The 23,338-nt window shown below is 43.6% G+C and overlaps 2 protein-coding genes across 2 annotated transcripts in view; one reads left to right on the forward strand and one right to left on the reverse strand.

Annotated features, from left to right (window-relative positions):
• Positions 1-3,267, forward strand: part of AVL9 (AVL9 cell migration associated) — a 35,196-nt gene extending 31,929 nt beyond the window's left edge. The window contains exon 16 of the mRNA XM_065752742.1: positions 46-3,267. Within this exon, the coding sequence (XP_065608814.1) occupies positions 46-140 (95 nt within the window). The 3' untranslated portion in view covers positions 141-3,267. The remainder of the gene's footprint in view (positions 1-45) is intronic.
• A 4,122-nt stretch (positions 3,268-7,389) lies between these two features.
• On the reverse strand, positions 7,390-18,816 carry KBTBD2 (kelch repeat and BTB domain containing 2). The gene is made up of 4 exons (XM_065752743.1): positions 18,656-18,816; positions 12,012-12,518; positions 9,413-9,578; positions 7,390-8,960 (listed from the first exon to the last, which is right to left on the reverse strand). Exons 2-4 carry the CDS (start codon positions 12,179-12,181, stop codon positions 7,425-7,427), a joined length of 1,872 nt encoding a protein of 623 aa, XP_065608815.1. The 5' UTR covers positions 12,182-12,518; positions 18,656-18,816; the 3' UTR covers positions 7,390-7,424.
• Between the last annotated feature and the right edge of the window lie 4,522 nt (positions 18,817-23,338).

The raw sequence follows: 23,338 nt of genomic DNA on the forward strand, positions 1-23,338 counted from the left end.
AGTAAGGGTATAGTTAGAGTTGTTTGTTGTTGTTTTATAATGCAGGTCAGTCGGTTGGAGGAGCCTTCACAAGCGCAAAATCAGCCATGTCATCGTGGTTTTCCACTTTTACACAGTCAAGCCAAAGCCTTGGGGACTAAGTGATGGTTTTGCCCAGCTCTGCTGAATATTTCAGGTGCAATGGTTTCAATGAGCTGTAAAAGGACTGCTCCAAAAAGTAGGGATGACTACTACCTATCCAGGACCAAAACAAGGCATATGTTGCTTGCAAGGTGATGTGGAATGTTAATCATTCGGTTTCACTAGAAGTATAGAATGGTGAGTGTCTCCATAAGATGAGATGGCATTTGCTGGATATTGGTTGTGTTTAAAATGACTACTTTAAAACTGAGCCTTTATAAAGACATTAGCAAACAAGGCTTGTTGCAAGCCAAACGTGTTTGACTTTAGATTTGTACATTTTCTTGGATGTTGAAGATATTTATGTAAAGTAGTTCTATTTTTCAATCCTTGTAGCCAAATGGTTGTGAATCTTAGAAATAAGGAGAGTGTGACTACTGATTCATCTTTGAGGTTGGGTTAGAAACATGTCAGCAACAGTTAAAGGGGTGGAAGCCCTTCAAGGGCTCAGAGCCAGGTGGCATTTTGCTGGTTCCACCTGCAGACTAGGATCAGCAGAATGCAGAAAGACTGTGTCTGATGTTTGAGTGTTTCTCCTTTCTCACCTGTAGCCATGCACAGTCTTTTGCATTAATCTGTCTCTAGCTCTCTTTAGTGTCTGCAAGACTGTGTAACAATTGCGAAATCACTCTTTTCTTGGCATTACACAGTAGGCCTTTGTAAGAGCATATGTTTTGGCAGTATTTTACCCCGGGACATGAACAGGATTCCAGTTGGAGAGATCTCTTCAAGAAAAGTATCACAAAACAATACTCCAAAATTAGGATTGAATCATAGACAGTTTTCTGAGGTCTTGCTCTGTTAGGATATAATTACACCCATCAATGTAATTATTATGTATATGAATACTGAGTATTAAAATGACCTAAGCTAGCACAGTAGCAAACTGTGTACTTTTGTTGCCAGTGAAGTTATGAAGACTCTTCCAAATGAAAATCAGCTATACAGATTTTTCTTATTCTACTCAGGGAATGTTCTATTTGGATAACTACTTTTCTCATAAGGAAAGTAACACCAGAATTGAGGGAGCAACTGAAACATTGCAGTTCTTATCCTTGTGTGAAGGAATATAATAGTTTGTATGAAAAGATGTGACGTAATGCAGTGCTTCATATGGAAAGTGCAGGCAGTGTCTTCTATATGTCAACATATTCCCCATCATATGTTTCCTGCTCTTGAAACAGATTATTTGCTGTTGGTTGCAGTGCATGTGCACGTTGTTCCTTCTAACATCCCCATGTGATCACTGTTAATATTTTCTGTGTTGCATTACCAAATATTCCAATTTCTCTGTATTAGAAAGCTCTTATAGTTTATTCCCTCATCACTATCTTTGTGTTTTGCCATGCTTTTTTCTGGGGCCAAGATTTCAAATCATGGTTATTTCTTCCATTCCTCAAATAAAATAGCTGTACAAGAGATAAATAAGACTGTTCTGATGTAATTTCAGAAGCTAAGTTGTAATTTCTTAGGTGCATTTCAAAAGCTGGTAGAAAAGGCACAGCTGCATCTCATAGTTACTGTCCAACAGTGTAACTTTCAGTGTTATTGGTTCAGATAGCAATTTAAAAACACAAGGTCTGTTTTAAAGAGTTTATTAAGCTAAATATATAGTAGAACAACCATGGAAAACCTGAAAGCATACAGCTGGCTTGAGTAGCTTCACTTGAGAAGGGCAAAAATGCCCCTAAAGCTCTTTTAATCTACTGCTTCTGACTTAGAAGTAAAATACATCTACATAACTTGATCTATTGCTCATGGACTGTGTGTATGTGTCTATCTTCTGATGCTCTTCAATGTTTTATTCCATAACTCTGTAATATACATTAATACCTTTTGTAAAGATTATGAAAAAATTGCAGAAAGACCTCTGGTGAAGCAAGGCTAAAGGTGCAGTTATTGGTGATGATTGTGGAGCTTTCTGATTCAGCATGCAGATAAGAAAATAATAGCTTGCTTTTGTGATCTTTTTCCCCGCTGCCCTGGCTGTCTCTGTTGTGGAGCCAGAAATATGACCACGTTAAGAGTATTTTCCTTTGTTTCTCAACATAAGGTTGGATTAAGAAACTTGTATTCATCTTCAGTGTTGTTAAGAATCAGCATCCTGCTAGCAAGTTGAATGGTGATTTAAACTCAGCAGTGGATGGAGATGAAGCGATCTTCATAATGAGTTGTCTTCGTTAACATGTACGTTTGCTCCTTCATACTTATATTTCCTTTTGGTCTGTAGGAGGGATAGCAGCCACTGTATTTCATCTCAGTTCTCAAGTCCTCTTCTTAATTTATTGTTTGTGATCTCTTCACATAAATCCAGTGTGAATGCAAGTTATTTTCTTCCCCTCTTTTTAAAACTTGCAGTGCAAGTGTTATTACTTATTCAAAAGGATTTATGCAGTCAACTTCTATTTCAAAGACCCTGACGTCCACTTGTGCATGGCAAGAAACAGAGAATACTAAATGAATTGGTGATAGCACCTCTAAGTGAGTCAACTGTGAAGGTATTGTTGGCAGCTCAGTCACAATGTATATTGCAAAGGTGTTTCTGATGGTTGATGTACAGCATGAACTCACCTCCCGGTAATACACTATAACACTTCCCTCAACTTTCTGGCATCAAAGGCATTGACCTCTGCCACTTGTAGGTTACCAGTATTTGGGGAACTGCCTACTGAGAATGCATAGACACATGCCCTCCTGAAATCCACTAGATGAAGTACTGTTGACCTGATATGTCATTTGGGTAAAATATTCAGCATTTTTCATCATATTCACATCATAACCTTAATTCTTGAGTGCATCTGACAGCACTTTCTTCATATGTAACAATTAATTACCATTTTCAGATCACTCTTCTAGTCCATTGCATTTGTTTGTACGTCTGTTTTAAGCACCTTTGTAATTAAATTTAGTATTGTCTGAACAAACTTATTTCCATAGAAATTATTACTAAGCGGAGGAACTAATGCAGCTGTATTTAATTGTAAAAGTGAAGGTGTGAATGCAGATTTTAAACATTACTTGATCATTGAAAAATAGAAGCAATGGATTTGATTTTTCTCGTGCTGCTTGAAAATAAATACATCCAGCCTATTTAAAGCTGTGTCTGCTCGAAAAGCTGTATTTTGAGGAGGTAATCCCCACCAGAACACACCGGTTTTGATATTGGAAGCTGCTTGTAATGTGCTGTCAATCCATTTGAGACTTGTCTTCTATTTAAACTGATTGTGGACATTGCTTTTGCAAATGTAGGACAAGGGGGTTGCCTGGTAGGATGTTTCATTCCCCACAGGGTACTGCTCATTGTGAATTGGTTTAAAGTCTTCAGTAGGTCACGGCCATCTTGTGCGTCAGTGAGAACTTTAGGTGGGACTGTAATGTTTTAAACTAGATCTAGCTTTCAAATGATGCACGGTTCGTTTGGGTGGTGATACCTAGTCATGAAGCATGGCAGATAATTGCTGCACATTTATCTCTCTGCAATAGCAGAGAGTTCTTTGTCAAACATTACAAGTACTTTTTGGAGTCATAAACTGGGAGAAGGAGCACTTCTGTTAGTGCAGTGCAGTGGTGAATTTAGCTATGGTGTCTCCTCTGGAGATCCCGCCTGGACACCTACCTGTGCAGCCTGGGCTAGGGAGCTGCTTTGGCAGGGAGTTGGACTCCATGATCATCTCTAGAGGTCCCTTCAAACCCCTACAATTCTGTGATCTTATTCCCAGTAAGGGGATGTGATTCATGTATGTAACGTAGCACAGAGGCAGCTAGACTTCAACACCCCATTGCAGCCAAGATTAAGCTATTTTGTTGAGCACTTGGTCTAACTACAGACAATTGATAAAACTAATATTTCTGTTACTGTGTAGCCTCAATTTACTACATAGGTCACTCAGAAAGCAATGCCTTCTGTTTATTTCCATGGTAACTGCATCACCTACAAAGAGCACAGTAGCACTGCTTGATAGGGCGAATTCTCAGCTCCACAGACTTTCAGTGTGGTCACCACCATTAGCTACACTCACAGTATAGCTAGTGCTGAACAAGGCAGCCCTCCTACTGCTGGTGAAAGTATGATTGCTATTTGCCTCAACAGTAGCAGAGATCACCTACAGAATCCTCTTTTTCTTGTCTTAATCTAGATCACCAAGAATAGGAGTGCTTTCTAGACCAGGTGAGCATGAAGAAAATCAAGTAAGAATGTTCAGAGTGAATGAAGAATGTTTATGTAAAGTGAAGGCTGACGCAGTTTTCTTTAGAAGGATGTAGGGAATAGTACCCTTTGTGTGGTCCATGAAGCGGAATACTGAAGAAGCAAATTCAGCTGGTCACTTAATGCTGAATTCAGAGACTTTACGCACACAAATGCAGTGCAGAACTTCAAATGGAGGCAGAGTAGGAAGTGGCAAAACAACCAGTGCCGAGCTGAATGTGCTGCCTAGCACAACTTGTGTTAAGACCTTTGCTGCTCTTACTTGCAGGTTTGTGCATTTTGAACTGAGTAATGTTGTGCCCAAAGTTAAATTGTAGAACTCCTTTCTGCAGTTTTTTTCTATTCGATAAGAACATATCAAGAGGCTGCCACTGCTCAAGCTCCTTTCATGTTAGAATCCAGGTCCAGAAGAAAAAGCAATCCTTGAAGGCAGCTGTAAATGGAAGCAGAGGAGGAGCAGCAGGAGCCCACTACTGGAGGAGGCGGCTGCAGGTGTTCCTCACACTACTGCCCTGGGCAGAGCTTATGCACATTAACAGCAATATTGAGAAGAGAAAGAAGAAATAGAAAGTTACGAAGTACCAGGTAGAGCTTTAGAGCTTCTTTAAATAAATGACCCAATAATTGTTTGTGAAAGTTAGCGTACCCATCTTTCTGTCCTCTGTACGGTTTGACAACACTGAGTGCCCTAATTTTGGCTATTCCCTGAAGAAAAAAATTAAGCTCTCAATTAGGCATGTAGTTAAACAACTGTAGAAATAAGTGGATGCACTAAAAATGGTGGTAGAGTGTTCTTTTATTATTTCAGGTACAGGGAATTGAAATTACATAGGACTGACTTTAAAGGTATCGCTATCAGAAAAATTAAAAAAAGAGCAAACTTTTTGCAAATAAGAGGAAAGCTTGAGGACATGAGAAGTTGAGTCATTAAAACTTATGTACTTCAAAGCCAAGTGCAGGTTGTGTGGGCTAGCATTACCAAGTGCAGGTTGTTTGGGCTGGCATTAGGCGGAAGTTGTGCAGTGAGGTGCTATTTTAGAACTCTTTGAAGGCTTTGATCATCTCTGCTCTATTTATAAAATGAGTACTGCATTTTTTCAGCCGCTGTCTTTGTCCCCACTGAAGTCCAATTCTTCCACCGGTGACCGTTTCCAGATGCATGACAGTGCTGTGCCTGCAGAGTTTCCCTCTCAAATAATGAAAAGGAACAATTCAGACTAGAGCCTCGCATTTTCCAGCTGCTTTCCTTTGGGGTCAAATACTGACTGCAGCAACGAGTGCTGTAAGTGAACCCATACTCAGTACATCTGAGCAAGTCACTAGAGAACTGTCTGACACTTGCCTAGTCTTGTCCTTAAGCACTGCATTATTAAAGCTAATGTTAAGTACCACACAGACGTACACCACCAAACTGTTCTAAGGAGCAGCAGGGAGTCCTTCTGCACTTCAAACCATGTTTTTAGCTAGTCCTGTGAAGTACAGCTGTGAGTGTAATTCAGCGCACTGCTTGAATTTGCCTCACTTCTCTGGGGTAAGAGATCGTGGATGAGGTCTTAAACTTGAATTGATAGTTCCCACTGAACAGAACATACCCACTGTGCTCCTTCAGTAGCTCTAGCTCATCTGCACTTGAAATTAAGAGCACATCCCAAAGCCTAACACTGCTGTAGTGCCGCCTGATGAAGTGTGCTACTGTGAGAACAAGCCACAGAATGAAGCAGCCCAGCCCATAGCGGTGTCTCCAAGTTTTCCAGAGCTTAACTGTTTGAAATTGCTCACAATAAATTAAGAGATATTGATGGAGGGGGGTGGGGAAGAGGGCATCGCTGTGTCAACTTCAAGCAGAAAGCACACCCAAACTCAGTTGGATTCAGTCTTTTTTAATAAATTAATGTCATTCAAAATACAGTGCCAGAACATGATGCAACTGAACATGCTAGTAAGGTCTATCATGAAGCACCTGTGTTCATGTTAGGCTGGCGGTGCCCCGCTACTGCTAGTGGTTCCTGGGATTAATGCCAGAGCAGCACTAGTCATCTGCTCTCCTGCACGCGGCGTACAGGATATTCCTGAACTGGTTGCTTCCCCCCGTCCCCCCCAGAGTAAAAAACCTGATAGCTAAGGGATATCTATACACAATCACACTACAGTAATGCTTGTTATTAAATTAACAGAAAATAAAGACCTGGTTAATCCACACTAAAACTTCGTTTTACAATGGAAAAATACATCAGCAGCAGGAAGTAATATACATGAGCCAATGTTACTGTAATACAGAACGTGGAGGCATTCACTGATTAAAGCTCCACAAAGACCCGCACTATGAGGGCTGACAATTCCTATTGCAAGCCCAGCAACTTAAGTCCACACCTGGTAAACTACCAGCTGCTTGGAAGACCTGTATTCTAAATAGACAGGTATAAGTCTGTGAAAATAGAGTACATGCACCTAATCGTACAGCTTGACTGAACCTGCAGTCATCTCGCCCTGCACATTACAATACAATGGAAGATCTACCCTTCCTACCACAGGTAGATCCATGGGATTTGTTTTTGTTTTGTTTTTGAATGGCAATTGCTATACCAACATGGATACTAGTATTAAGTGCAGCACAGTCCCTTAATTAGGCCACACTGATAATTATATAACTAGCACTTAATTAGAATATCCAGAAGTAGTTCAGATATAACTGGAAGATAGTTTCAGAACAGCCGTGACATCATCCTAGAAACAGTAACTACTTTTCTTTTTCTGAAGCTAGTTTTTCCTGAAACAAGGCTTTATAGAACTAGAAATTAATTCTTTAGACAAGTCAGACGCTTAAGATCATGATATACATATATGTTTCTCAATTATCAGATAACAGTATTTCAGATTATGGAAGCATACCTGCTCATTTCATCAATTCATACTGGATTGCTGCAAGTATTAGGTAGGGCATAAAAGTACAACTCATAAAGGACAGATTGGACGTTTTTCTTTCCAGACCTCCCACAATCATTTATTTCAAGGTAACTGTGCAGTCTTAACACGGGGGCTATACAGGTGGTAAAGTAACCATCTCCCCGTCCAGCTCAAATTCATCCGCTCCATCTGGTGAAAAGAGATACGTTGGCGGTTTCCATGGGGACTCTTCGAGGCAAGATGGATACAGCTTTCCTACAGTGCACCGAAAGTCTTTCCCCAAGTCCCACAACACACGCTCCGATATATGCTGCCTTAAAAACCAGCGATCGAGTTCCAGGTCGTATTGGTAGGTGGCATACCTTGCTCTCTCATTCATGTGGGTTTCTCGTATAAAGACGCACAACGAGTTAGAGATGACAACGGCCCTAACGCACGGGTCAGAATAGCGCTTGGCAGGGATATTAGCTGCCATCCTCCATTCGTTTTTATTCACGTCGTAGATTTCCACAGTAACGGAAGACCCATCTACAGTACTACTTGGGAGCCGTATGCCAGAATTGCTGGCAATATGCAATCCTCCGATATAGAATATTTTATCACCGAAAGCGGCAGCTGAAGCAAAACATCTGCTTGTTTGTCGCATAGCCATTTCTACCCACGCATCCGACCTGGGAAAGTAGCAGTACATCAAGTTGTGCGCCATTACATAAATGCAGTTGTGAACCGCTACTGCTGTGCTCCATTGCCACGCACAAGGCAACGGGCTTACCATGGTCCACTCATCCTTTTCAGTGTCGTATCTCTCCACAGTTCTCCTGTTGAGCTCCCCGCCGACGCTGTCACCTCCGATTGCATAGATGTATCCTTCACAGCACACCAGGGATGGCTTTATACGAACAAAGAGCATCGGTGTCTTTGGAAACCAAGTGTTTTGCTGTGCATCGAACCAGTAAAAGCAATTCACAGTTCTGAAGGCGGCCTGGAGCTTGCTGCTTTTACTGTGATTGGTTTTTGCATTTTTCAGAGGAACTTGACCCCCCGCTATATAGATATCGTTATCGGGAGTCACAAGCGTTCCAACCTTATGCAAGTCAGCAGGAGGACTGCAGAGCTTGTAAACTTTCTCCGCCTGTGGGCTGTAACAGACAGAAGAGTAAAGACTACCAGGGTTTTCAGCAGCAGCTTCAATGAATATCATCATCTCCTCTTTTGTCATACCAAGTCTGGGCTTGAAAAACTTGGGCATAGATTTGTACAGTCCCTGTACCACCACAGATTTATCATTGGGTGGTAAGCCTTGAAACCAGGCTCTCTGCGTTACTTCTGAAAGTGCATCGATTCGGATTTGGCTGAGAACAGAGGACAGATACTGCGACCGCGACTCTGTGTTGTACTCCAGCCATAGCATAGCAGCCTCACGAACTGTCTCCTCCTTCTCCACGTTTAAGTTGTCACTGCTTAAAATATCGATCAGTAGATCATGTGACAGTTGCATGAAAGCCTCCTGGTGGTACACGGCTGTGAACTTGTGCTCCACCATTCTTTTAGCACTCTGCTTTAACTCCTCACAGCTGAACAGATCAGCAAAACTTAACAGACGCACGCAATTTTCCGCATTAATTTTTTTAATTAAGTATTCTCTGCACCGCTGCAACACATCATCTACCTGTAATGCAAAAAGACAAGATATCAAGTATTGCCACAGACAGTCTATTCTTTCACTTTCCAGCAGTGGGTGGATGTATTTGCTTTTTGGAATAGACAGCAGAGCTCAGGCCTGGAATACCTTAACATACACAAAGTCACAGCACTGACTTACTCCGTGGATTCATGCAGATTGTGTACATTACATTACGATGGCTGTTTGAGACAATAATTACCCAAGTATTGCAAGCGCACTGTTCTACTTCCATCCTCCATTGGACCAGTAAAGCAAAGACAGACGTGTACACAAAACAGACAGCAGTTGCCTGCCACATATATCTGCTGTCTATCTGTACTAAGTAAATTGAACAAGAGTATTCTGAAGCTTCTCAACAGAAAGGAACACCTAACAAGTCAAAGGAAGAATGGTTTGGAAATTAGAAACACTTCATAGTCAAAGTAAAACACTCCTACCTGTAAGAAGCAGGCAGTTTCATAAAGCTGTTCTACTGTGCTGTCACTTATTGCCAAGTTACCCGTGTATGCGTAAGTTATTATAATCTGTAAAGTGGCAGCATCCACATTCCTCAGGTGCACGTGTGTTTGTTTACTTTCACTCAGCCCACTCATGAACATAGCTCTGAAGAGAAACACACACATGAAAACAAGAACCATCAGTATGTAGTCACTCTTAAGTCTTCAGCAATTACACTCCCAAAGGTAAATAATCTTTTTGGTTGCCTATTTATTCAGTATTTTCCTCAGGCTACCATCCAGTGTTAAAGCATTTGGACTGAACATTTGAAAAGCAATACCAGTGCCTTCTGTAGAAGCATTTCATATACACATGCAAACCTCATTTGTGTTAATAGGCAGAGAGCTCCAACAATGGCAATTTCAAACTTCCTGTGTTAAACAAAGAGGGAAGAAACACACTCCAGAAAATACTGCTTGAAGATAATGGTGATAGATTTTAGACTCTAAAATGAAAAGAAACAACTCAGTCCATTGCATAAACCTAAGTTGTACCAAAAGCATGCTCCTCTGAGAGGAAGAGAAAGCTCAGAGAAAGGAGCAAGCACAAGAGCTTCACAGCTTGCTAATGTATCATTCACAGTGTACGGTAAATTCAAGTTTGTAGACAAAAATCAACAGCAGTAAAAAAAATAAAATAAAAAAATCCTTAAAGTATCTCTTCTGCACCATCCCAAAAAGCAGAAAGGCAGTTACTAATGGCTATATGATAAATTCAGCTTAAGTTTCTTTATAGTTTGAACTTGTTAGGAAACCAGATCTGAGAGGAGTTTGAAGGGGCAGTGAGTGCACCCTGCAGCTGCAGAGGTGAAGCAGCATGGAGATACACCTGCTAAGCAAAACCCTTCCAGAAGTACCTGACACAAAGACAGCGCCCTGCCACCATTCGTCCCACCCTATCTCCATTTCTGCCCTCTTCTAAGCTCCTTGGGCAAGCTTGCATTTTAGGTGGAGTCACTCACTGGCCACATGAGCATCTCAACTTGCCAGGCAGCTTTTTGAAGGAAAGCAAGGTGCTTAAGAATACCAAAGAGGGCAGCCTTCACAGGAACAAAGAGGGGAGCTGCTACAGAGCCTGGCTCCAGAGCCTGCATACACACAGCTGAGCAACACGTGCCAAAGCCGTGCAGTTCCAGCAGTGCTCAAGCATTGCTCCTGCCATACAGGATGGCTGGATCGCTAAGAGATGTCTTTCAGGTCTGCCCTCTCTCCCCACAGCCTCCTTCAGGACTATCAATTTTTCATAATAAGGCTAAATTTAGGAAACCGAACATCTTTTTGTAAACCAAAGCAGAGAAGAAAAAACAGAATCTGACAAAACCACAAGCTTGATGCTTCTTTTAACCGGTGCCAAAACCTCATTCCATAAATAATAAACACACGTATGAATAAGAGATTTGACTGCATATTCTAATGCCTCACACTGCATGGACTCATGACAGCTTTCCAACCTTATGATCAGCCACCCACACTAAATCTGGCCACGTTTCCAGTGGCTGTTATTTTATAGACAGTTGGAACTGTGTCATCTGCAGAAGGCCAACAGCAATAATCATTATCTAGTGATTACAAAATACTCGCTCCTGAAACATGCACTGGATCCATCTGAAATGCAAAGAAAAAAAATGAACACAAACAATAGCTGGGACAGAAATCTGTGAAAATAATTTAATCCTGGTTTCCCAGATTAAAAGCTACACCCTGATAGAAGAAGCAGGCTACACAGAAGAAAATGACAAGTATTCTGTAGAGAGAGACCGCCTCAACAGGAAAACGGAATCTGCAAACATCCTGATGAATTGTGAAGATGCACAGAATCTGCATTGGATGCCCCCGAGACTGGTGTCAAACCCCTTCCAGATGAGTGGATTAATTGTATTGCACTATGAACAAAGAACAACCGATTGCTGCAGGGTACATGCAAAAGACAGCAGTGCTTCACTGACATTAATAAGAAGTTTCAAAAGGTGGGACACCTGGGGGGTGGGAGCTGCTGGATTAAGAACTGCAACAGCCAAGTGGGGAAAAACAAACAAAAAAAAAAAAAAACAAGAAAGAGACATGATGCACCACTGCAGCACTCCCAGGCTTCACTGCCTGGGCAGATGACTTAGGAAATGAAGCCTGCACAGCACTCCCTGCTTCCAGCAGAGATTCCTGCTAAGAAAATACAGATAAACAAGGCAATGAAACTCCCAAAGCCAAGCCCCAGGGATGTGTAGTCACCTTATCTTGGGGGAAAAAAAATGTGTAAGTAATTATTTCTTTTTATACAATTTTAATTAGCTCCCTAAAGAACACTACCATCGCAAATGGGATTTTCCTCTCATTTCCTGTAGGAAAATCCACAATAAATCACAAGATGCTGGAAAACATATTTTACTCTTCTGATGTCAGCAAGCAATCTTTATTTTTTTACTTTCTCGCTTCATTCTTAAAACAGTCCGCAACATGTTATCTGCTTCCAACTAACCAAAACTACACACAAACAGATACTGCACATTTCTTTCCATTAAGGAGCCCCGCTTTCAACACTTACCTGAAGTACGAGCTGCATGTTGCAAGAACCATCTTATGGCAGGGAAATTCCGTACCCTCAACGATCAATACTATGTCAGTTAGCAACTGCTGTTCATAAAAGAACTTTAACTGCTCCAGCAAGGACACAGCATATTCGCTATTTATCTGCCTCTCGTCCTGGGTAGACATGACTGTTTTCCATTAATATTTCCAGGACCAGAGTGAAAAGTCAAGATCTTTTTGCCAGATAAAGGTCAGCTGAACGTTTCTGAAGTAACTTCAGAAATGATACCAATTTAAAAAAAAAAAAAGCAGCTTTATCTTGGACCGCTGGATCAATGCACCAGACTTTGACCTACGTTAGGTCATCATTCTTCGACAATGTCACAATCAGTTCAGAGACCTTCAAGAGTGTCTGCGCAGCTCCTGCTGAGACTGATAACGATGCAGGAAACGAATCGGCAAAAGCGAAGTCTGAGGTAGGTTCTGTGGTAACATCTCGTGATCAGAGGCTGCACTTGAGGGACTGAAAGCAGGAAAATAAGATTGATTTACACACTAGCACTTCTCCAAGAAACGCATTTCCTTTTCATAGCTACCCATTAGAACTAATTGTCTAACAGACTGGTTTCTATTTTGTGCACGTTATTTGTACAGAAACACACACAGAAAGAAAACTTAAACAACGCAAATAGAAAGAGAAAAGCAGGAGAGCCTGTGTATGAATTCTCCTCGCCATCTCAACCCATAAACTAAGATACTTTCTTTTGTCAGCACAGGTTTTAAGGCTGAAGAGCTAAAACAAGGATCAGGAAGGCTGATCCTCTTCCTTGAATTACCCGGTTTTCCCACTGACTCCACCCGCACGCTTCCTTGCGCACATAAGGCAGCTGCTTGAACAGAGATGAAAAAGATGGGGATATTTTTTGTGTTGGAACATTTCTGTGTACTCTGAACTTATCGACACCACGCCTGCTAAGAACATAAATGCCATTTCTTCAGTGTTCCATCTCTTCCCAACTAAACTCTCAACATCATAATCCATCTGTTTGTCACCCATCACCTTTGACATCCTACTGTAGAACAAGCAACAAGGATTTAAAAACCTAACAACCCATATTCCCAATGCTTATTTGATTAGTTGCCTCCATGCAGAAGGGCTTCACATACTAATGTCCAACTTACTTTTTCTTCTTTGTGCATAACTTCCAAACAACCAGGTAAGCATGACCACTGCTAGCAAGAGGGAAGAAAAACAAGGGGAAAAGGGGAGCAAAGGGATGCAGGAGTAGCAGAGGTCAAAAAAAGCTGGAGTTGTTTGAGCAGGAAAGCAGACCTTGGCAGCCTGTGGTCATTGCTTTCAGAACACTTCTGCTTCTCTCGCAAAGAGGTCAATTTTTTTCCCCTCCTTTTATCTTCCACTCAACCACAGACATGAAATGAAGATGGGACAGCTGTGACAGTAAAATCATTACTGTACGGGACCCCAGGGTACCCTGTTACATATGTCCACATTCATTTAATATTGTGCTGTGCTTCTACATTGCAAGACTGAGCAACAACCAGTAACATACTTGTCTAACATCTGGTTAAGTCATCACTATCACTGCAGGTCACGAAGAAAACACAAAATATACCTTACTGGAAATGGCACACTTCAAATCCCATACACATTTCCAAGATTTAGTGTAAGATCAAGGCAGCAGGAATACCTGCCAGCTCTACCAGAGATGTGCTATTCCAGCAGGGCCCTGCACATAACACCGCTCAAAGACAGTGCTCTTACAACTAATTCATGCCACTTTCACTACTACAAATAAAATATTGCAGATCTTCCCCCCCCACCCCCCCCAGCAAAAACACAGAACAGGAACCTCTAACTTTTAGTTATCACTGTTATTTAACCAGAAAAGTCAATACGAAAGCCAAAATAAAAGCCAACATTTGCTGCTTGTTCCAATGAAAGCAGTTAATTAAGAAAAATAGAAAAGGAGTTAATAAGTGGAGGAAGAAGAAGGAGTGAGTACTTCCTGATGAAATAACTGATATTGCCACCAATTCTTTACTTCAAACCTTCAATTTCCAAGTGCAGTTGAACACTGAGGTCACTAAAGCAGATGGGTATCATGGAATTTGCTTATCTAAAGCAATGACTTTTTGCCTCAAGTCCCAGCTTCTTTTCACCAAGTTATCATGCACTGTATCTGAACGTTACTGACCACTACCCTGGTTATGTGATAACAGCTTAACGTGCAACCTAATCCATTGACAGATTTTGCACTGAACTTTAAATGGCTACACAGCCATGCTGACTTCCTAAGCGTGTCAGGCCCACAGAAATAAATAGCTCACGGCCCTGCTGGTATCCGGGGTCTCGGCAGCATTGTTTTTCCTGGCCAAGGAGTAAAGTCTCAACAGGACAAGCTGGGGCATTAAGCTTTGTTCAGGCAGAACATCAGTACTGCTGAACTCTACTCAAAGAAAATCATCTCTAAAAGCTTCCCATTCTGATGTGATTTTAAATGACAAATCTTCAGGACAAGCAAGGAACAAAAAAGAACAAAACTTCAGTATATGCTGTTTTAGTCATCATGTAACAGAACCCATCCTCAGATCCCCATGAACAAGTTGATGTACACCACCCAATATGACTACATACACTTCTGGCAGTGTGGCTGACAGTTACGACTGAAAAAGCAGACCTGTTCAACAGAAGACAAGTTGAAACTGTGAAATTAATTACTAAAAATAGCCAGAACATTTAAGTATGACCCCCAGTGGCAGAGAAGATTGAGGAGATGACAGGAGTCTCATTGCAGAACATTTATGTGATCTGAATCACCTTTAGACTGTAAATTCACAAAGCTGGACTCAGTTTTCTAGTTGATCAGACTCTCTCCGCTATGATATGCATGGGGGGGGCTCTGTTTGTAAAATACACACATACTTCACTCCTGGTTTCCCCATCCACACTGAGTTTCTGCTGCCAGAGATAACCGTTGGCTAAAGAAGAAACGATTGCATGTGTCACAAAGTAAACAGTTATACTGCATTCCCTCCCAGTGGAACCATACCAAATCCTCCTCAGGAGAAGAGCCCACCAGGGGTCTCTTGAGTTCCTGTTCCAAAGCCATCACTATATCAATCCTCATTTGCCCAAGCGAAGTGAATTTGTTCAAAACATCCCACGCTACTTAGGGCTCTCAAACCTTTCTCCAAAAACTTCAAGATGGTTCTGAAAGATGAATTCACTCCAGAGTTTAAGAAATTGAGACATGGAAATGAGAATCAGCACATCTGAAGGAAAACTTGTGAGAGGCTCCATCCTCCCAAGTCCCAGCCCTCTGCCTCTGCCACTGAGCTCAGTTAGCACACAGCTTGTAAATCTCAGCTAACTGAAAAATGGTGACGCTGATGTTATCAGCTTGGCAGGATGTCTGCAGAACCACAGTCCCACAGAGGCAGGCCTTCCCGATTTACACATGAAAGACTTATAGCTGAAGTTCACATGCTGCCCTAAACTGGAGATTGCAGAATAGAAGGTTCCCTCAATTCCGCAACATCACCACTTTGTGCTGGGTAAATTCTTGGAAGTGAGCTATCTTAAAGCAGGACAGTAAGCAGCTTCCAGAAGGCTGCTGCAGTACTGGATTGCAGACTGCACCACTACGTAACCCGGAGAGCCAAACTTACTCCCTTATCAGGCTGGACAGCACCACGGAGCAACAGACAGATAAAGGTGAAAGTAATTATTCTTTTTAGCTTCAACAATTTTAATGAGGTGGCTTTCACACTTGTTCATGTACTTCAAACCTGAACTGGACCATTCCAAAAGTTAGTCATCAGATGTTAATGAGTTATGGGACAGGCTACTAATTGCTTTCCTGGAAGCTGCTTCCCTTCTGAGGTCAGGTGAAGATTAATGAACAGATACATCCCACACTACACATGTACAAATGTTGTCCTACTGTTCAATCTGTACTGTAGAAAAAATATTTATTTCCAACTTAATAAGTAGGAAAAAGAATAAGATATACAGATATAATATTCTTCAATTAAACTAATTTATCTCAATCTTCCTTAAAAAAAAAAGCTCAATTTTTTTTTTTCCAAATTATAAGGGCAAAATGGATAATACAGACATGTACCACCCCTTACTTTCCTGGACAGTCAACTTATTCTTATTCAACTTAGTTTTAACTAATAAAAGGATTTAAATACTCTACTTGTGGACTTTTAATCAAACTCCAATTCCCATCTAAGTGCAGCCCCATACAAATCACACGTAAAAACTTGTCTCATGAAGTGAGTCATTCACTATTTTTAACATAATGAAATGTCAGAATTAAGAACTGCACAACCCTAAGCCAAACTATACAAGCACTCAAGTGTGTAGAGAGCAAGGAAAGCACCCAGCGTAGGTGCTCTGATACATAGTATTAACAGTACAGCAAGTTACAAATCAATCTGTCCTCAAGATGATTATACCAACTAATGGCAAAAGGGAATACAAGGACTAAAAATGATTAAAATCAATTATTTAAATCAATGCATCTAGCCAACTGATCTCAAAGATAAAAAGGAAAGAAAAAAAAAAGAGGTGTTGGAAGCTCTGGATTCCTGAGTAATGTATCAAGTTTGCATCCTTGGCAGCACAAATGAAATAGGTAATTGATGAAGCAGCTCCAGACTTGGATGTTTTCCTCTTTTCCAAAGCCATCAAAGGTATCTTTGATAACACTGCTGCCCAGAAACCTGAGGACATCAAGAAGATTCTAGTAAGTCAAGAACATGAAATCCCACAAAAAACAAAGGACTGATTTATCCTTACAACGTTTTTATCTCAAAAACTGCTGCCCACTTGGAAGCTTGTGCTATTTTCCATACATTACCATTGGGAAGCAAGCTACAAGCTGAAGGCAGGTGAACTTTCTGGAGCTAGAGAGAAGCTAGAGACTGGAAGTGCCAGACTCCACGCTAACAACATGTTTGGTCACAGTGCTCTCCTCACCATCGGTTTCTTTCCTGTTTTTCTGCTCCTAAAGGAAGCTACACACTAAAGGAAATACCTGCTCAGAAATAAAATTAACACAAGATAAACCAGCAACTTAACTTGGCAACTGGCCTTCTGTGTTGAGCACAGGTAGTTTCCATCCCCAAGGGCATTTCTGTTTTGTGGAAAGACCTGGCCTGTCTCAGAGGATCAGCCTTTGAAAATCAGTAGGCCACGGGCGCCTGCAGCAAGAGCCAGCCATGTACCAAGAAGGCATGGAAGCATGTGTTGGCATTTTGTTTCTTTCTTCCCCTTTGAACTCTGGTATGTTAACGAAGCTTGTCTGTTTTTCTTAAGAACTTAAACTTCAGTCCGTAAGTACATCATTCCCCTGAACATCATATCTCAGCGATTACTTAACTACAGATTCAAGCATTAAAATATATTACACTGCTAATGAACGTGGTTTAACTAACGATGAATTACTTCCTGAATGGTTAGAGACTCAAAACAGATACCCCGTTTAGCCACATAAAGTTTATGCTCAACGTGCAACTGCTCCTAAATTAAGGGAGAGACATTTTTGGATTATGGTCCGTTTCACAGTCACGTGACCAATATCAAAACATCTGTGTTATAACAGAAACCAAACTACAAACATAACCAAAATTCAACCCAAAACACTCTGCAGCAACATCCTTTCCTCAGCTCCAGGTCTGCTTCTACAAGGTGCTGGCTGCACGTGTGCCATGTGTAACGACCTTTTTACCCTACACAAAAAAATAATTCAGGAAGACCTGTGACATCCACACCAGGGCAGTGAGATTACAGTTTTACATGCCTGAGTACTCTGAAATACGGAACACTAAGAACTACTTACTCCCTCTAGTTCAGCTCTCAGTCCCGAGTGGATTGCGTACTTGAAGGATAACTCATCTCCTTCAGAGAACTCATGTGGACATGGCTGGGCTCACACCAGAGCACGACCTTCGAGGTCCACAGTGATCAGTAGGGGTTGGAAGGGACCTCTGGAGACCATCGAGTCCAACCCGCCTGCCAAAGCAGCTGGTTGCACAGGCTCAAAGTGACACCCTCAGCTTTGCAGGGAAAGCTCCTACGACCGCAGATGCCAAACGCAACGCAAACCTATTTCTAAACCACAGTTTAAAGTTTCTTCAGAAGCAGTAGGTAGCGCTGGGAAACCCGAGGCACGCAGACGGCTCATTTCGCGGCTTCTTCACCATCTCTACACGATCCGCATTTAGCCCGTAAAACTTCACCAACAACTCTCGGACTCCTCAAACCCACCTTACAGACCCCAAGCCCACCCGCGGGCACCGACACCGCACCTGAGCGGAGCAGCCGAGCGAGAAGGAACGGAACGGCAGTCGCAGTGCCGCCCGCCCTCCCGAGCGCCTCGAACGGCAGCGGATCCACGGACGGGCCCGGCGCAACACCAACAAGTTTCCCCCCCCCGCCCGCTCCGCCGCGGGCACAGCACTCCGTACCGCCGCACCGCGGCCCGGCCTCGCGGGTGGCCGAGAGCCGCGCCCAGGCTCGGCGAGCGCCGGGCCGCCGCGGGCCTCCCCTTTGCCGTCGTTCCTTTCCCCCCGCGCCCAGCCCCTGGGAGACGGGAAGCGGCTCTGGAGCCGCCATCCCGCCGGACAAACCTCCGACGGCCGCGTCCTCATCCGCCTCGGCGCCCCGAGCCGGGGAAGCGGGGGCGGAGGATCCGGTCTCGCCCGGGCTGCGGAGGCGGCGGTCGCCCGGCGCGCAGGCGCGCTGCCCTCCGCCGCCCGCTCCTCAGCCCCACAGCATCACCGCCGCTCGGCGGCCGTTAAGACGCGCCGCGCGCGGCCGCCCCTGCGCACGCCCAGAGCCGCGAGCCGGGGGGAAGAGGGGGGTGAGGGGCGCCGAGTCCGGCGTCTCGGCCCGCCCCCATTTCCTGTTCCACTCCTCCGAGCTTCCCCTGCCTACGCAAGCGCCCGCGCACCAAGGCAACCGCGGCTCTCCCCATAGCGGGAGAGCTGACCCGGGAGGAGTGAGTGCGCATGCGTGCCCCAGCGCGAGCGCGCGGCGGCTCCCCCTGCTGGGCGAGGCGGCTCAGCGCAGGCGGGAAAGCGGTGGGGCGAACGAGGAGGAGCCGCGTCCTCGCCATCCCCGAGCGGCCCGGCCGGCAGCTGGGCCCGGGAGAAGCAGCAGGGGGAGGGCTGACGTGTGGTCCAAAGGAAAAAGATACCATCTCGAGAGGCAGTATGTCGGAAAGCAGGCGGCGCCGATGTATTTAGTTCCATTCGGGTCCGTTAGTGCTTCACAGCCTACACCCACCGAGAGGAAGGCTGGATATTTCCCTGTAAGGGTGAAAGCTGTTCTGGTGAATGCAGGAGCTGGGAGCTCCCAGCGTGCCAGACGCACTGTGACACACACAGGCGGCCGACAGACAAGCCGTGAGGAACGGCGTGTGCACAGTGACATCAGGCATCCTTCCCAGACGGAGCCCACTTCGTAGTTCACATCTTGCAGCAAGTGGGCAAGCTTGATCTGAATAGTACAGAAATAAAGTGACGGGAGAGTTTCCCAGCTGAAAAACACAAACTGCCTCCAAACAGCCGCACCTCTGTTTGCCTCCAGTCACTCACCACATGTACAGCATGCTCCCTGGCCTCCCACCTTACCCCAAAAACAAACAAACAAACAAACAGCCAGTTGTTTTAACTGGAAAATTAGTAATACTTCACTAACACATTTTTCTTAATGAAATTTCCAATGCTATGATGGCAGTCCATTGAAGTGACTGAGGGATGGAGCTTAAATACCTGCCAGATGAGACCACTGGCTTTCTTAGAATCATAGAATAATTAATGTTGAAGAAGACCTCTAAGATCATCCAGTCCAGCTGTCCACCTACCACCCACTAAACCACGTTCCTTAGTACCATGTCTACACACTTCTTGAACACCTTCAGGGGCGGTTACTCCACCACGTCCCTCTTGGGGGGAACTGTTCCAGTGCATGACCACTCTTTCACAGAAGTTGTTCTCATATCCAGCCTGAACCTCCCTTGGCACAACTTGAAGCCATTCCCCCTCATCCTATTGCTGTTTCCTGGGAGAGGAGGCCAACCCCCACCTCTCCAAAACCTCCTTTCAGGTAATTGTAGAGGGCAAAAAAGCCTCCCTTCCACACTGAACAATCTCAGTTCCCTCAGCTGCTCCTCATAAAGCTTATACTCTAAACTTCTTACCAGCTTTGTTGCCCTTCTCTGGACACACTTCAGGGCCTCAGTGTCTTTCTTGTAGCAAGGGACCCAAAACTGAACTCAGTACTTGAGATGCAGCCTCACCGGAACTGAGTGAAGGGGGACAGTCACTTTCCTGCAACTGCTGGCAACACTTTTTCTGATACAAGCCAGGATGCCTTTAGCTTTTGTGGCCACTTGGGCACACCAATGGCTCATGTTCAGACAAGCATCAACTAGCATCCCTAGGTTCTTTACCTCTGCACAATCTTCCAGCCACACTGTCCCAAGCCAGAAGCTCTGCCTGAGGTTGTGACCGAAGTGTGGAACTTGGCACTCGGTCTTGCTGAACTTCATCCCATTGGTCTCAGCCCAGCTAGGGCCTTCTTACCATCAGGTAGATCAACACTTCCTCCCACCTTGGTGTCACTGAGTGTGCACTCAATTCCCTCAATCCAAATCATCAGTAAAAATATTGAAAAGGACCAGCCCCAATACCAACCCCTGGAAAACACCACTCATGACTGATTGCAGGCTGGATTTAACTCCATTCACCTCCACTCTTTGAGCCCCAGAATAATACTGTGAGAGACAGTGCCTTGCTGAAGTCTAGGTAGACTATGTCAACAGCCTTTCCCTCATCCACCAGGCTGGTCACTTGGCCATGAAAGAAGATGAGGTTGGTCAAACAGGACCTGCATTTCATGAACCCATGGTGGCTGGGCCTGATCCCTCAATTGTCCCACACATGCTGTGTGTTTTCATTCAAGATGATCTGTTCCATAACCTTCCCTGGCACCGAGGTCAAGTTGACAGGCCTCTAGTTCCCAAGATCCTTTTTACAACCCTTTTCATAGATGGTGGTCATGTTGGCAGTCCAGGTGGAGTCTCTCACTGTTTCCACCTGAACCATGGGAAATTTATTCTGCTCCCCATCCAGACTTCCAGGTCAGAAAGTAGAGTTCCCCAAAGATAATTGGTCTGACTTTTAAAGTCAGATGTAAAGAAGGCATTGAGAACCTCTGCTTTTTCCTTATTCTCAGCAGTCACATTCCCCACTGCAGCCAGAGGAGGATGGAGATTCTCTTTAGCCCTCCTCTTACTGTAAATCTGTCTTTTACTACAGTGGCCAAGTTGAGTTCAAAAAGGGCTTGCGTTTCTCCCTGCATATCCCAGCAACTTCTTTATACTCTCCCTGAGTTGCCTGACCCTTCTGCCACAGGAGGTAGACTCTCTTTTTCTCCTGGAGCCTCAGAAAATGTTCCCTGTTCATCCATGCTGGTCTTCTTCCTCACTGGCACATCTTACAGCAGAGGCAGACAGTCTGCTCCTGCTTCTCCTAAGACTGCCTTCCTGAGGAGCAACCAGCCTTCCTGGGCCCCTTCACCCTTCAGAACAGACTCCCAAGGGATTCTCCTGTCCAGAATAGTTCAAAGTCCACCTTCCAAAAGTCCAAGGTAGTGGTTTTGTTGATCCCACTTCCAGCTTCACCAAAAACGGAGAACTCTACCATTTCCTGGTCACCCTGGCCAGGACAGCTCCTGACCTTCACTTCTCCCACCAGTCTTCTGTTTGTGAACAGCATGTCTGGTGGGACATCTCCCCTATAGGCTCTCTTACAGCTGCATCAGGAAGTTGTCTTCCACATACTCTAGAAACCTCCTAGACTACTGCTTATATAATACTGCATTATATTTCCAGCATATATCAGGGAATTTGGAGTCTCCTATACGAACAAGCTGTTGCAATTGCAGAACTTCTGCCTGCTGCTCGTAGAACACTTCATCCATCTCATTCCTGCTTTAGGCAGTCTATAAAAGACCCCCACCAAGATGATAAGCCCTGTTAGCTTTCCCCCTCATCCTTACTCACAGAGACTCAGCCTTATCATTTCCAGCCCTGAGATCAACAATATTTAAACACTTTCTAGCCGAGAGAGACACACCACCACCCCCTCCTTCCTTGCCTATCCCTTCTGAAAGATTATAGCCATCTTATTACAGAATTCCAGTCACGGGAGCACTTTTACTGCTATTCCTACCCTCATGTTTTGACTCTGCCTCCCATTGGATGGAAGAGGTCCCACATCACCAGCCAAATGAGGTGCAGGTGGAAAAGGGAGTGGGTAAGCAGCAGCTGCCCCCTATAAAGAAGGTGAGCTGAACAGGAAGGTAGTTTTTTGCTGGGCTGGAGGTAGCAGCAGCAAGGACATTAATTTTGAGGAGCTTTAGTGGGGGAGAAGTAGCTTGGCTTTTTGTAGGGCTTTCTTTTTTTTTTTCTTTTTTTTTTTTTTTTTTTCCTTAGGCCTCTTTGGCCTGATTGAGTGAAGGGAGGTTGTTGTTTTTTTGGTGCTTGAAAAAGCTGGACAGACTGTTCTGGATGGAAACTGGAGAGGGCTCTAATCCTCTTGAGGGCTGAGACTCTAGATCTGAGTTGTATGCTAGTTTATAACAGGTCAGAATTTCCTTTTTAATTTTTTCCTCTGTATTTCCAGAGTATTTAAGCTCTGAGATGTAAATAGCTGAGTAGCTGTCTGTTTCTGTGTAGCTCATAAACTTTTCTTGCTCCTTATATTCTTATACTCCAGTTTCTAAGCTGTATAATAATATTATTATACTTAATGGGTTCCTGTAAGTGTATCTCTTAACTGATGAAGTCTCTGTTCTATCTCACGTGGCTCTGAACGTAAGCTGATGTGTAAGAGTCTTTCTTGTGGTTTTTTTGTTGCCTTAACTTAAGCACAAGATGCATGGTATCACTGAATTATTTGTTAACTACTACTGCTACTGTGCATGTTTAATGTCAAAACTTGGAGTCAATAACCCCACTGTAATTTCAGATGTGGTGTATGTGGTTTCTTTATGGAATACAAAGCCTGATTTTTTTTTTTTTCCTTGAAACCATTTGCTTAAGACCCATTGACTGAAAGCTAACTTTAAAGTGGTGAAAACACTACTTATATGCATGTGAGACTACCTCCAAGTTACTGTGGCTTCAAAATGTGGTATGAGATTGACTTCAAGTGCTAATACTACAAATTGTGTATAAAAGCTTACTTATCAAAAGGCAACTAGAACCTTTAACAGTAATAACTTTGATGGTAATACTCTAACTT

This window comes from Cyrtonyx montezumae, unplaced genomic scaffold (assembly GCF_038088225.1).
Source record: "Cyrtonyx montezumae isolate F1298 unplaced genomic scaffold, pur_monq_1.0 scaffold_8, whole genome shotgun sequence".
NCBI classification, from domain to species: domain Eukaryota; kingdom Metazoa; phylum Chordata; class Aves; order Galliformes; family Odontophoridae; genus Cyrtonyx; species Cyrtonyx montezumae.